General features: G+C 41.2%; 1 protein-coding gene across 1 annotated transcript in view; it reads right to left on the bottom strand.

The window, feature by feature from the left end:
- The window catches only part of SLC1A2 (solute carrier family 1 member 2), a 162,836-nt gene extending 146,526 nt beyond the window's left edge, over positions 1–16,310 (bottom strand). The window contains exon 1 of the mRNA XM_053689327.1: positions 16,257–16,310. Within this exon, the coding sequence (XP_053545302.1) occupies positions 16,257–16,310 (54 nt within the window). The remainder of the gene's footprint in view (positions 1–16,256) is intronic.
- Between the last annotated feature and the right edge of the window lie 585 nt (positions 16,311–16,895).

Here is a 16,895-nt window from a genome sequence, read left to right as displayed (position 1 = left end):
TGCTACCCACCCTCACTACCTCTATTAATGTTACTCACATGCTGCCTGCCCTCACTACCTCTATTAATGTTACTCACATGCTGCCCATCCTCACTACCTCTATTAATGTTACTCACATACTGCCCATCCTCACTACCTCTATTAATGTTACTCACATGCTGCCTGCCCTCACTACCTCTATTAATGTTACTCACATGCTGCCTGCCCTCACTACCTCTATTAATGTTACTCACATGCTGCCTGCCCTCACTACCTCTAGTAATGTTACTCACATGCTGCCTGCCCTCACTACCTCTATTAATGTTACTCACATGCTGCCTGCCCTCACTACTTCTATTAATGTTACTCACATGCTGCCCGTACCACCCTCACTACCTCTATTAATGTTACTCACATGCTGCCCATCCTGCCCTCACTACCTCTATTAATGTTACTCACATGCTGCCTGCCCTCACTACCTCTATTAATGTTACTCACATGCTGCCCATCCTCACTACCTCTATTACTGTTACTCACATACTGCCCATCCTCACTACCTCTATTAATGTTACTCACATGCTGCCTGCCCTCACTACCTCTATTAATGTTACTCACATGCTGCCTGCCCTCACTACCTCTATTAATGTTACTCACATGCTGCCTGCCCTCACTACCTCTAGTAATGTTACTCACATGCTGCCTGCCCTCACTACCTCTATTAATGTTACTCACATGCTGCCCGTACCACCCTCACTACCTCTATTAATGTTACTCACATGCTGCCCATCCTGCCCTCACTACCTCTATTAATGTTACTCACATGCTGCCTGCCCTCACTACCTCTATTAATGTTACTCACATGCTGCCCATCCTCACTACCTCTATTAATGTTACCCACATGCTTCCCATCCTCACTACCTCTATTAATGTTACTCACATGCTGCCCACCATCACTACCTCTATTAATGTTACTCACATGCTGCCTGCCCTCACTACCTCTATTAATGTTACCCACATGCTACCCACCCTCACTACCTCTATTAATGTTACTCACATGCTGCCTGCCCTCACTACCTCTATTAATGTTACTCACATGCTGCCCATCCTCACTACCTCTATTAATGTTACTCACATACTGCCCATCCTCACTACCTCTATTAATGTTACTCACATGCTGCCTGCCCTCACTACCTCTATTAATGTTACTCACATGCTGCCTGCCCTCACTACCTCTATTAATGTTACTCACATGCTGCCTGCCCTCACTACCTCTAGTAATGTTACTCACATGCTGCCTGCCCTCACTACCTCTATTAATGTTACTCACATGCTGCCTGCCCTCACTACTTCTATTAATGTTACTCACATGCTGCCCGTACCACCCTCACTACCTCTATTAATGTTACTCACATGCTGCCCATCCTGCCCTCACTACCTCTATTAATGTTACTCACATGCTGCCTGCCCTCACTACCTCTATTAATGTTACTCACATGCTGCCTGCCCTCACTACCTCTATTATTGTTACCCACATGCTGCCTGCCCTCACTACCTCTATTAATGTTACTCACATGCTGCCCATCCTCACTACCTCTATTACTGTTACTCACATACTGCCCATCCTCACTACCTCTATTAATGTTACTCACATGCTGCCTGCCCTCACTACCTCTATTAATGTTACTCACATGCTGCCTGCCCTCACTACCTCTATTAATGTTACTCACATGCTGCCTGCCCTCACTACCTCTATTAATGTTACTCACATGCTGCCTGCCCTCACTACCTCTATTAATGTTACTCACATGCTGCCTGCCCTCACTACCTCTATTAATGTTACTCACATGCTGCCTGCCCTCACTACCTCTATTAATGTTACTCACATGCTGTCTGCCCTCACTACCTCTAGTAATGTTACTCACATGCTGCCTGCCCTCACTACCTCTATTAATGTTACTCACATGCTGCCCGCCCTCACTACCTCTATTAATGTTACTCACATGCTGCCCATCCTCACTACCTCTATTAATGTTACTCACATGCTGCCCATCCTGCCCTCACTACCTCTAGTAATGTTACTCACATGCTGCCTGCCCTCACTACCTCTATTAATGTTACTCACATGCTGCCCATCCTCACTACCTCTATTAATGTTACTCACATGCTGCCTGCCCTCACTACCTCTATTAATGTTACTCACATGCTGCCTGCCCTCACTACCTCTATTAATGTTACTCACATGCTGCCTGCCCTCACTACCTCTATTAATGTTACTCACATGCTGCCTGCCCTCACTACCTCTAGTAATGTTACTCACATGCTGCCTGCCCTCACTACCTCTATTAATGTTACTCACATGCTGCCCGTACCACCCTCACTACCTCTATTAATGTTACTCACATGCTGCCCATCCTGCCCTCACTACCTCTATTAATGTTACTCACATGCTGCCCGCCCTCACTACCTCTATTAATGTTACTCACATGCTGCCCATCCTCACTATCTCTATTAATGTTACTCACATGCTGCCCATCCTCACTACCTCTATTACTGTTACTCACATGCTGCCTGCCCTCACTACCTCTATTAATGTTACTCACATGCTGCCCATCCTGCCCTCACTACCTCTATTAATGTTACTCACATGCTGCCCGCCCTCACTACCTCTATTAATGTTACTCACATGCTGCCCATCCTCACTACCTCTATTAATGTTACTCACATGCTGCTGTCCTGCCTTCAGAAGATAAGTGATACGGTTTTATGAAGGCCTAATGAAGCGTTGACTAACTTTCGGCTAGATTACGAGTTTTGCAGTAACAGGGGTGCGGTGCTAACTTGCACTTTATTCTCACCGCTCATTTACCTGCAGCTCTGGTATTACGGGTTTTTATCAACCCGGCGTTAGCAGGCAAGAAGTGAGCGTAGAGCAAAATTGAGCTCCACACTGCACTCCAATACCAGCGCTGCTTAAGTGAGCTGGTTATACGTGCTCGTGCACGATTTCCCCATAGACATCAGTGGGGAGAGCCGGCTGAGAAAAAGTCTAACACCTGCAAAAAAGCAGCGTTTAGCTCAGTAACGCAGCCCCATTGATTCCTATGGGGAAAACACATTTTATGTTTACACCGAACACCCTAACATGAACCCCAAGTCTAAACACCCCTAATCTTAAACTTATTAACCCCTAATCTGCCGCCCCGTCATCGCCAACACCTACATTATATTTATTAACCCCTAATCTGCCGCTCCGGACATTGCCTCCACCTACATTATACTTATTAACCCCTAATATGCTGCCCCCAACATCGCCGACACCTACATTATATTTATTAACCCCTAATCTGCTGCCCCCAATGTCACGCCACTATTCTAAATTTATTAACCCCTAAACCTAAGTCTAACCCTAACCCCCCCTAACTTAAATATAATTTAAATAAATCTAAATAAAATTAATATCATTAACTAAATTATTCCTATTTCAAACTAAATACTTAACTGTAAAATAAACCCTAAGCTAGCTACAATATAACTAATAGTTACATTGTATCTAGCTTAGGGTTTATTTTTGTTTTACAGGCAAGTTTGTATTTATTTTAACTAGGTAGCAAAGTTACTAAATAGTTATTAACTATTTACTAACTACCTAGCTAAAATAAATACAAATTTACCTGTAAAATAAAACCTAACCTAAGCTACACTAACACCTAACAGTACACTACACTACAATTAAATAAATTACCTAAATGAAATACAATTAAATAAATCAAATACAATTAGCTAAATTACAAAAAAAACCCCACTAAATTAGACAAAATAAAAAACAAATTACAAGATCTTTAAACTAATTACACCTAATCTAATAGCCCTATAAAAATAAAAAAGCCCACCCAAAATAAAAAAAACCCTAGCCTAAACTAAACTACCAATAGCACTTAAAAAGGCCTTTTGCGGGGCATTGCCCCAAGAAATCACCTCTTTTACCTGTAAAAAAAAAATACACACAACCCCCCCCAACAGTAAAACCCACCACCCACACAACCAAATCTCCAAATAAAACCCTAAATAAAAAAACCTAAGCTCCCCATTGCCCTGAAAAGGGCATTTGGATGGGCATTGCCCTTAAAAGGGCATTTAGCTCTATTGCGGCCCAAAGCCCTAGCCTAAAAATAAAACCCACCCAATACACCCTTAAAAAATGCTAACACTAACCCCCGAAGATCCACTTACCGGGAGAAGTCTTCAGCCAAGTGGCAAGATGTCCTCAACGAAGACGGCAGAAGTGGTCCTCCAGACGTGCAGAAGTGGTCCTCCAGACGGGCAGAAGTCTTCATCCAGGCGGCATCTTCTATCTTCATCCTTCCGACGCGGAGCGGGTCCATCTTCAAGACATCCGGTGCGGAGCATCCTCTTCCAATGACGATTACCCGACGAATGAAGGTACCTTTAAGTGACGTCATCCAAGATGGCGTCCCTAGATTCTATCAGCCAATCGGAATTAAGGTTGAAAAAATCCTATGGGCTGATGCAATCAGCCAATAGGATTGAACTTCAATCCTATTGGCTGATCAAATCAGCCAATAGGATTGAGCTTGCATTCTATTGGCTGCTCCAATCAGCCATTAGAATGCAAGCTAAATCCTAATGGCTGATTGCATCAGCCAATAGGATTTTTTCAACCTTAATTCCGATTGGCTGATAGAATTCTATCAGCCAATCGGAATCTAAAGGACACCATTTTTTGCGCTTGGCCGGTTTTCGCTCTCGTGCTAACTTTTTATTTTCAAATTATAATACGAGCGCAACCAGACGATAGCAAGAAGCCTCCATGTAGATAAGGTAATGCGGTAACACTAAATTATGCTCCACTCGTAATATAGCCCTAAATGTGCTAAATAGTTAAAGGGACACTGTACCCAAAATTTTTCTTTTGTGATTCAGATTGAGCATGAAATTTTAAGCAACTTTCTAATTTACTCCTATTATCAATTTTTCTTCGTTCTCTTGCTATCATTATTTGAAAAAGAAGGCATCTAAGTTTTTTTTTGGTTTCAGTACTCTGGACAGCACTTTTTTATTGGTGGATGAATTTATCCACCAATCAGCAAGGACAACCCAGGTTGTTCACCAAAAATGGGCCGGCATCTAAACTTACATTCTTGCATTTCAAATAAAGATACCAAGAGAATGAAGAAAATTTGAAAATAGGAGTAAATTAGAAAGTTGCTTAAAATTTCATGCTCAATCTGAATCACGAAAGAAAATTTTTGGGTACAGTGTCCCTTTAAGTGGTGCAGCATTTACTGGTCTGTGTGTCTTTACCTGCAGTAACACAATTGCACAACCAGCCTCCTAGCACCCATCAGGATTCTGGTACCAATTCATTAGCTGTAAATCTGCACATGGTTATTCATCCCATGAATTATACACTAGAGAATAACATGTATGTGCTAACATGATGCAAGATAACATGCACAAATATCTGCTCTCCCCTTTACTACATTATCCTATAAAGTTAATTCATGAGCCGAAGCAAAAAATCTAAGAAGGATAATATAGGTACATTAAAATGCGTGGAGGGTAGCATGATAAATAATGACAGGGAGAAGGCTGAGGTACTAAACCAGTTTTATTCATCAGTATACACAAGAGAGGAACCATTGGATGATACTTTGGAACAAAATAGAACATGCCAGTCCATACCACTAACTGGGTTATGTTTAGAGGATATCAAGAAAAAACTGGATAATATTAAGGTAAATAAAACTCCAGGCCCAGATGGAATACACCCAAGGGTGTTAAGGGAACTTAGCACTATATTAGCCAAACCTCTACTCTTAATTTTTCAAGACTCATTATCCTCAGGCATGGTACCCCAGGATTGGCGTAAAGCTGATGTGGTGCCACTCTTCAAAAATGGGAAGCAGGGATGATCCAGGAAGCTATAGACCAGTTAGTCTGACATCAATAGTGGGGAAGATATTTGAAGGGATTATAAGGGATTATATTGATGAGCATATTCATGTAAACAAGATTATGAGTTCTAATCAGCATGGTTTTAGGAGAAATAGATCATGTCAAACTAATCTAATTAGATTCTACGAGGAAGTAAGTAAAAATAAAGATAAAGGGGAATCAGTTTATGTGATATACTTAGATTTTGCAAAGGCATTTGATACAGTGCCACATGAGAGATTAATGCACAAAATTAAGGGACTGGGCATAGCTGAAAATGTTAGCTCATGGATAAATAACTGGATAAAAGATAGGGATCAACGAGTAGTAGTAAATGGATCATACTCACATTGGACAAAGGTAAATCAGTGGAGTCCCCCAGGGATCAGTACTGGGCCCCGTTCTTTTTAATATTTTTATAAATGACTTGGAGCAAGAATTAAATAGCGACATCTCTATTTTTGCAGATGATACCAAGTTAAGTAAGGTCATTAGGTCAGAGCAGGATGAACTTTCATTACAAAGAAGTTTGGGCAAGTAAATGGAAAATGAGATTTAATACGGAAAAATGCAAGGTTCTACATTTTGGAAGTAAAAATAAGCAGGCAACTTATTTTTTAAATGGGACAAGACTTAGCCAAACAGAGGAGGAAAGGGATTTGGGAGTAGTAATAGATAACAAGTTAAAGATGGGTGCACAATGCAGGGCAGCGGCTTCAAAGGCTAATAAGATACTAGCATGTATTAAAAGAGGCATTGATTCAACGGAGGAAAGCCTAATTCTGTCACTATATAAAGCCCTGGTAAGAGCTCACCTTGAGTATGGAGTGCAGTTCTGGGGATCGATCGCAAAAAAAGATATTGCAGAACTAAAAAAAGTTCAGAGAAGGGCCACAAAGCTAATAAGGGGATTGGAGAAATTAACCTATGAGGAGAGGCTAGCCAAACTGAGTCCGTTTTCTTTAGAAAAAAGGCGCTTGAGAGGTGACATGATTACTTTATAAAAATATATTCAAGGCCCATATTCAGAGATGGCAGAAGCTCTGTTTATTCCTAGAAAATTGTTTCTGACAAGAGGTCACAATTTAAGGTTGGAGGAAAGGAGATTTAATCTCCTACAACGGAAACGTTTTTTCACTGTAAGAGCAATAAAATTGTGGAAATCATTACCAAAGGAGGTAGTGAATGCCAATACCCTAGATACATTTAAAAATAGTCTGGATACATTTCTGTATATAAACAAAATTCATGTATATGATTGCTAGTATTAAATGAGTCACCTTTTAGTGGGGTTATTTAAGCTTAACTGGAACTTTTTGTAAGTATTTTTGATTTGTATAGGTTGAACTCAATGGACTTCAGTCTTTTTTCAACCTTATCTACTATGTATGCTACTATGTATGAAGGGAATGCAGCTTTAGTTACCCACAGGTCATCCCTACTCACCTGTGAGATGTGGCAGTTAAGGGTGTTATTTTCAATCACTATGATCTGGGGTTTTTAATCAAATACACACAGATCTCTCTCCTGGCACCAGTCAGTAATAGTGATAATTACCCATGGTGCCATCCTGGCACCACCTCCCCTTATAAGGCAGCTGGGTCTCTGGATCAGATGCTTGTACATTTAATCCCCACCTACCGCAAAGCCAGGTTGTTCTCAGCTGCAGGCAGATTTACAGTGCTGGAGCCACTTGGCATGGGATAATATTAAGCTCCCTGACTTTACGGCTGCTCACTTGTGCATGCCACCACTATGCCAAAAACAGCAGCGTTCTCCCCAGGATCTATTCAGTGTAAATACTTTATTGACCACCCTGCTAAGGTTTGCTCATATATTACATTATTTATGTTTGTTACATAAATTGCCATTAAATCAGTGTATGGTAAAAATGCAATTCATTGCATGGGCCCTGCAGTAGGAACTTGCACTCACATACAGTACCAGGTACATGAGACTGTAGGTAGTGCTGCCTGTAGTGATCACATACAGTAAGTACCAGGTACATGAGATTGTAGGTAGTGCTGCCTGTAGTGCTCACATACAGTAAGTACCAGGTACATGAGACTGTAGGTAGTGCTATCTGTAGTGCTCACATACAGTAAGTACCAGGTACATGAGGCTGTAGGTAGTGCTGGCTGTAGTGCTTACATACAGTAAGTACCAGGTACATGAGACTGTAGGTAGTGCTGCCTGTAGTGATCAAATACAGTAAGTACCAGGTACATGAGATTGTAGGTAGTGCTGCCTGTAGTGCTCACATACAGTAAGTACCAGGTACATGAGACTGTAGGTAGTTCTATCTGTAGTGCTCACATACAGTAAGTACCAGGTACATGAGGCTGTAGGTAGTGCTGGCTGTAGTGATCACATACAGTAAGTACCATGTACATGAGACTGTAGGTAGTGCTGCCTGTAGTGATCACATACAGTAAGTACCAGGTACATGAGACTGTAGGTAGTGCTGCCTGTAGTGTTCACATACAGTAAGTACCAGGTACATGAGACTGTAAGGTAGTGCTGTCTTGTAGTGATCACATACAGTAAGTACCAGGTACATGAGGCTGTAGGTAGTGCTGGCTGTAGTGATCACATACACTAAGTACCAGGTACATGAGACTGTAGGTAGTTTTGTCTTGTAGTGATCACATACAGTAAGTACCAGGTACAGGAGGCTGTAGGTAGTGCTGTCTGTAGTGATCACATACATTAAGTACCAGGTACATGAGATTGTAGGTAGTGCTGCCTGTAGTGCTCACATACAGTAAGTACCAGGTACAGGAGTCGGTAGGTAGTGCTGTCTGTAGTGATCACATACAGTAAGTACCAGGTACATGAGACTGTAGGTTGTGCTGTCTGCAGTGCTCACATACAGTAAGTACCAGGTACATGAGGCTGTAGGTAGTGCTGCCTGTAGTGCTCACATACACTAAGTACCAGGTACAGGAGGCTGTAGGTAGTGCTGCCTGTAGTGCTCACATACAGTAAGTACCAGGTACATGAGGCTGTAGGTAGTGCTGCCTGTAGTGATCACATACACTAAGTACCAGGTACATGAGACTGTAGGTAGTGCTGCCTGTAGTGGTCACATACAGTAAGTACCAGGTACAGGAGACTGTAGGTAGTGCTGCCTGTAGTGATCACATACACTAAGTACCAGGTACATAAGACTGTAGGTAGTGCTGTCTGTAGTGATCACATACAGTAAGTACCAGGTACATGAGACTGTAGGTAGTGCTGCCTGTAGTGATCACATACAGTAAGTACCAGGTACATGAGACTGTAGGTAGTGCTGCCTGTAGTGATCACATACAGTAAGTACCAGGTACATGAGACTGTAGGTAGTGCTGCCTGTAGTGATCACATACAGTAAGTACCAGGTACAGGAGTACCAGTAGGTAGTGCTGCTTTGTACAGCCACTTATCACATGTGATGAGACATGTCAGGTTACACCCGCCCAGCTGTCTGCACATTCCTCTGTCCCACACCCTGAGTGACATTTCGTTCTATTATATAGTCACCATTTCAACCTCATCACCTTCCAGTATAATACATTACAGGATCCTCCTTCAGGAAAAAAACAGGCAAGGCCTTGACAGGGCTGGTCAGCACCAGAGGACAGTTAGGAGTGCCATAACATGACACCAGTCTCTGAATAACCCTTTCACTGCTGCTGGGTCTTCATTAAATCTGGGGCGGGGATGGGGGGTACTCAGTCTCTTACCTGGGTCTATATTGGGTGTTCTGCCTCATTATTCCGGGGAAGACTGCAGATGTGGTAGAAACGTTACGTGAGCAGCAGGTGGGTTTGATGTCCCATCAGAAGGAGCGTGTAATGATGTACACAGTGATCCTGCCCTTCCCTGCTACCTGCACATACGCCAGCTGAGCTCTCTCTTGTTTTTTTCTTGCTTCACCTGGGAATTTGTCTTTATACGGGAGATGCACATGCTCAGCTGTTGTAACTACCCCCAGGGGCATCTGCCCATATCTCATTTTAACACAAACCCTGCACAACATTCCCAGATGCTGATGATCACATTGCATTTAGCTAATATATCTAAATATGTATATGCTTAGAAATTAGGGATTCTCTCTAAAAACGATGAGTGCAGCTAAATACATTGTCTGTGCAGTCACTGTGAGTCTAAGGGCTAGATTTATTAAATATCCAACCCCAGGTCTATGGGTCACTGCCTCCCCCTGCTGACTAAACTGTGCACCACACCCATCTGTATAGAATGCAGTGTCCAAGCTAGGTACATCTATTTATAATAGTATAATTAAATACACATCCTTTTTTGTAGCATGTGATCTATATCTATCTATCTAGAAAGTATACTCATATACACACACAGATATGTATGGACATAATCTTACATGTATACACACAGATATTAAACACATGTATGTATATCTAAATATCTATATATACAAACACACACACACTCATATATGCAAACAGACAACCAAACACACACACTCATATATGCAAACAAACACACACACACACACACTCATATATGCAAACATACACACACACACTCATATATGCAAACAAACATACACACTCATATATGCAAACATACACACACACACTCATATATACAAACAAACAACTAAATAAACACACACACACTCAAATACGTAAACAAACAAACACACACATACATACATACATATATCCATCAATACCAGAGACAGCACTCGCCGGGCTTATCCCAATGTGAATAATCACCGATTTATGTGTGACGTTTCGGGGTCACCCCCTTTATCAAACATATACAGTTTGTATAAGTTTGATAAAGGGGGTGACCCCGAAACGTCACAAATAAATTGGTGATTATTCACATTGGAAAAAGCCGGTGAGTGCTGTCTCTGGTATTGATGGATATGTGTTTTATGTACTAGCACCCAGGCAAAATACTACACTTTTTAACTACACTTTTTTTAGGGATTAAAGTTGGCGGGTGTTGGGCACCTTTACATTGCAGTCTATGGGAACTGTGTGTTCCTAGTAAATATATACGCTTACATAGCTTATATACGCTTATATACAGTGATATATCAGGTACACTAAAGGGAAATCCGTGTGGCAAACAATTCCTGGCAATAATCTGTAACAAGGTAAGGATAAACTTTCCAATACACAGGTAGAGATAAACTTTCCCAAAATAGTCACAAATCAGTCACTAGTTATGCCAAAGTGGTTACCAGAGTAACAAATTAACTGTAACTTGACAGCGTGTTCAATGCTGTGTCTATGGCTTGGCAGCGTATTCAAAGCTGTATTTGCTGTGTTAGTTTACACATGAGTCGTAACTCAAACAGTTAATAAGGTTGGTGGCCGTCAAAGCTGTTTCTCCTATTACGTTCAGGAGTATATAATGAAACCCAAACGATATCACAAACAGTATAACGAATTCTGTAAATTTCGCCTGCAGGCGTACTCACTTTGATGTAGCAATGGGGGTCAGAAGACTACGGCGGTCCAAGGCACTCTCTTTAATGAGAACTGGAGAATACCTTCTCCAGGGGCCTGTAAAACAGCCGTCACACCGCTCGTCTCGGTTCCTCCTTCCCGCTCCGGGTGAGAGTGTAGTTGGGCAACGTCACTGGTCACATGGCAGATTGCTGGGTTGCCGTATCACTGATACCTGATCATGGATTTCCTTGTAGTTGCTCCAATGGGGATTCAGAGTCGGTCCGGCAAGGGTAAATGCATACAATCTTTGGATTTGGTGAAGGGTAGGCCAATCGTGAGTGTGATTCGGTCTCTCCTGGAAAACTTGTCCCAATGGCTAGATGCTTTCCTACAGCCATTTGTGCTTAAAGGGACACTGAACCCAATTTTTTTCTTTTGTGATTCAGATAGAGCATGCAATTTTAAGCAACTTTCTAATTTACTCCTATTATCAATTTTTCTTCGTTCTCTTGCTATCTTTATTTGAAATAAAAGCCATCTAAGCTTTTTTGGGTTAAGAACTCTGGACAGCACTTTTTGATTGGTGGATGGATTTTTTCCACCAATCAGCAAGGACAACCCAGGTTGTTCACCAAAATGGACCGGCATCTAAACTTAGATTCTTGCATTTCAAATAAAGATACCAAGAGAATAAAGAAAATTTGATAATAGGAGTAAATTAGAAAGTTGCTTAAAAATCCATGCTCTATCTGAATCACAAAAGAAAAATTTTGGGTTCAGTGTCCCTTTAAGCTGCCAAGCCACCTTAAAGGGGCAGTATACACTCATTTTCATATAATAAATACTACTATAAAGAATAATATGCATAGATATTGATATAAAACTGTTTAAAAACTTACTTAGAAGCTCTCAGTTTATCTCTGTTGAAAAGGTAGCTGGAAAGCCCACTGCAATTGGGAAATAAGACACTGATCCCTCCACTTTCTTTTGCATATGAAAATACCCTTTACACAAACAGGAGCAAGCTGGAGAAGGTAGCTGACGGTATTCTCATATAACTTTGGGGCTTGGTTAGGAGTCAGAAAATTAGAGCAATATTATTATTTTTTTTAAAAATACTTTATGGGCTATATAAATAGATCATCTGCAAAACATTTACGCAAAGAAAAAAATGAGTGTATAATGTCCCTTTAAAGGACACTACACATAATTTGAAAATCATAGAAGATATCACCTGGAGTTGTGACTATAATTGAGTCACTATTGATGTGGTGTCCTTTTACTCCACTATCCCACATCTTCAAGGGATATGAGCTATAGTTGTTTTTTTTGAGTGACTCATTTTCACAGTCATTCCAAGATTTTGTATTACAGGTCACCAGATTTTTGTTAACACACAATTATTTTGAATTTGGAGGTGATTTTTGTTCCTCCAAAAAACATATGACAGCCAACCTATATTTAGGTTGGTGGGAGCTGTCCCATGTTTTCGCACAGGATAATCCCTTCAAAAACAACATCATCATCTATAAACGTTTTATAGATGATTTGATACTGGTATGGACAGGTGGGCAAGACAGAGTCAAGGATTTTTGTGAACTGGATAAACATGAATGATTTAAATTTGGCCTTTACTTTTGAGATCCAAACCCATGAAATTAACTTTTTGGACATTACCATTAGGGGCATGCAGGATGGCGGCATTAGCACTAATAGCTATAGAATGCCAATATCAGGCAATACACTCTTGCATGGAAAGAGTTGTCACCCTCCACATGTCCCATATGCAATTGTCAAAGGTCAATTTATACGCTTGAAAAGAAATTGCTCTGACTATACCTCTTATGAAATGATAACAAAGGTACTGGAGAACCGTTTAAAGCAAAGGGGATACAAAAATTCTGATATCATTAAAGCTAAATCTGAAGTTGATGAGACCAATAGGGAGTCCTTACTTACCAAAAGAAACAAATCAGTGGAACAACATAAAGGGGTAACTTTTGTTACCTACTACAGTGCTCAATATAAACAAGTCTGCAATATTATGCGCAAACATTTTGGTCTGCTTAAAGCGGACGATCGGTTCATTAATACTGTGGATGGACAACTTAGATGCTCGTATAGGAAAGTGTGTACTATTGGCAACACTTTGTCACCCTCCCAGCTGAGAGCTACACCCAGAGGGTGTAATGCTCGTGGGATACTCCTCTATCAGACCGAACTCGGCCAGTAGTCTTGTTATCCCGGCGTTGATCCGGAATGATAGGGAATATCCCAGAGCAGATTAGGTTTGCAAGATGAGATAAATGGCACTCACCGCAGGCAGGACAGTCTTTGTTGGCAACAGGCAGGAAACCAGAGACAAACCACTAGGGTGGTCAGGCAGGCAGGGTTCTGCAACAGTAAGGCAGTCCAGGGGTAAACCACTAGGATGATGAGGCAGACAGGGTTCTGCAACAGTAAGGTAGTCCAGGGGTAAAGCACTAGGATTGTCAGGCAGGTAGGGTTCGGCAACAGTAAGGTAGTCTAGGGGTAAACCACTAGGATGGTCAGGCAGGCAGGGTTCGGCAACAGTAAGGTAGTCCAGGGGTAAACCACTAGGATGGGCAGGCAGGCAGGGTTTGGCAACAGTGAGGCAAATCCAGGGCAGATAGGGGTTAAGAGGTAGAGTGGTCAGACAAGCAGAGTTCAGCAGCAGTATCAATCCAGCAGTTAAAGGTTAAAGAGGCAGAGTGGTCAGACAAGCAGAGGTGAGCAACAAAGTAACAATCCAGCATACAAATCAATAACACCCAGGAGAACAGTAAGTAACACCTATACTTGGGCAGTGATAGGTAGGACTGACGTTACTTACATAGGTGCAGGATTCGTGCCACAGGAGATCCATACCGGCTTCTGCAGGAGGAAGCGTGCAGCGATTACGTCACTGCCGCACACAGAGAGGAGCCGACTCCCCCCTAGGCAACGAGCAGACAGCAGGCGCCGCGTCCATAACAACAGCTAGAGCGGCGCGGCGCAACAGAGGGACCAGTTCATGGCTCACTCATAGGGGTATGTTTAAGTGTGGCCACAACAAATGCAAACCATGCGAATATGTAGAGGTTTCATCCACCTTTACCTCAGCAATGACTAATGTCACATATGCTTGCCTGATATCACTGTCCCTTTAAGACTGCCTTCTCTGCTACTGACAATCATGCTGGTTTGGGCAGTATCTGCATTCAACTTACTTGCCAAATTAATTGATCATTCATGCACCTGATTCCGTCAGTCTCTTTTAAAGTCTTCTCAGGCCTAATGTGCATTGCATTATCTTTAAAGTTGTGTTCCAGAACAACAGGGGTCTGTGACTGTTACTGCATGGATTTTACCAGCATATTCAAGCTACAGCCTTTCCTTTTAGCTATGCTTAAAATCATCTAATTGCAAGTATCCATATAACACCATTTTGTTTCCTGAACACTGCTACTTAAACTTTATTCTAAATTACAAGTAAGCATTTGGTTATAATCACTCTCTAATTACTACAACATAATCTTACTCAGAACTTTATAACTATTCTCTGCTACAAATTGTCATAGCTGGAATATCCTCCTCCATATATTCAGAACTCTGCATCTATTTGTTCAGTTAAAAGCTTTCATGTGATTCTCCATTATATGCACAAACAGTATTTAATGCCTTAAACTTGCAACTTGTCTATCACCTGTGCTGTTCTGCTTATTACTGTCATACAGCTCTATATAATATTATGTACTGTGAACCTGCAACAAACCTTAGTTTGCATCTATGAGTCAATATTCTATCAGTTTACTCTAAAGCCTGAACATCCTATATTGCTATATTTTTATCTCATGAATCCTGCAGCTACTCCTATTAACTATAAGTCACAGTGAAGCCAGAAAATATTGTATACATATGTTGCACTCTCCATGAATTCTGCAATAACTTCTTGCAACTATGAATCACAGAATATCATCTATCCACGTCCAGGATACTCTTCCCCGGGTCAGGGGTCGGTGTCTCAAAATCCCTACCACTGCCCCGAGGGTCTGTGTCCTGAGCGCATGTACACCGGAACATGACACATAGAGAGATGTCTTAACTGTTCCTCTTGCTTTGTCATCTACATGATTCAATGTATTCAGTGTAATGTCCAGTATATTGGACTCACTACAAGGGACATCAGATCCCGTATTCGTGAACACTTTAGTTCCATAAATACAGCAAAGGCCCCTACACCAATTGTACAACACTTCTCTGTCAAACATAACAAAAACCTGTCAACCTTTAGATGGAAGGCCATCGAACAGGTAGTAGCTCCAAAGAGAGGAGGAGACAAAGAAAAATGATTGTATAAACGGGAGATGTTCTGGATCTTCAATCTAGAACCAGGTATCCAGGGGGCCTCAATTCCCAATATGATTTGATCAACTACTGGGAATAGGTATAATTACACATTCTTGCAAATAAGGGTAACAATTTACTGTGCTCGAAGAAATACCACACTTAAAACCAGCAGCTAAGGGAAATTTCCCTCTATTCCCCAAGGTACAAAGTATTTAAACAGTGGATTTAGTGCAAAAAGAGCAACGCGTTTCGGCAGAGTGCCTTTCTCAAGCTTGAGAATGGCACTCTGCCGAAACGCTTTGCTCTTTTTTTCTCTAACCGGCTTCCGTAGCCACAAAGACTGAGTCTAACAAGATACATCTGAGTTCCAAGTGCAGAACAGTGTAAGCCGCTACATAGTAGCGATTCAAGTTTGAAAGACTGTGCGCCTGAACGGCCACCCACGTTTCCCATCCAGGTCACAGTTTCAACGTGCAGCTGGAGCTTCCTACAAAAGATCCTTACAGACTGAATCAGAGGTCGACACGTTACACAGTAACAACATACTTTCAGAGGATCGATTATAAGCAGAATAACCGGCATGAGGATACGAGACACCATTCCGGTGTAAGTAAGCATTTATACCTTTTATTTCAACTTTTATACTTGGTGACAAGGATTTCCTGTCTCATTTCAGGAACCCTAGAATACCTGTGCAGTTTTTTACGATTCCAGCTGCTCCAAATAATCCACCAAACTCACATCTCCAGCAATTAACTATATCGAACTTACTGTTTACAGAGGACTTTTCTTTTACATATAGCTTTTTTAGCTGATTTCACACGATTGCTTTTATATGATTGTTTTATATGATTGTTTATATATTGTTCAAGTAAAACTTATATGAAATTTTGTGCACATTATGATGTTTTTATATATAATTTTTTATTAAATACATTAGAATAAGCCGGATACTATTCTTATTAAGCTCTTCAAAGAGCGCCGTAGCTACATATTTAGTGCAACTTTGAATGCACTAAATCCACTGTTTAAATAATTACACATTCTACCTTACTCTCTTGCCATATACATATATGAAGTTTGTTCACTATTCCTAGAGCCAGGGTATATTTGGCTCTCATATAGTTGTATATACATATGCATATGTGTGGGTTTATACACTTCCATAAATTTGGACATGTATGT

The sequence above is a fragment of the Bombina bombina genome, chromosome 7 (assembly GCF_027579735.1).
Source record: "Bombina bombina isolate aBomBom1 chromosome 7, aBomBom1.pri, whole genome shotgun sequence".
Classification (NCBI taxonomy): Eukaryota; Metazoa; Chordata; class Amphibia; order Anura; family Bombinatoridae; genus Bombina; species Bombina bombina.
This window is presented reverse-complemented; position numbering and strand designations above follow the sequence as displayed.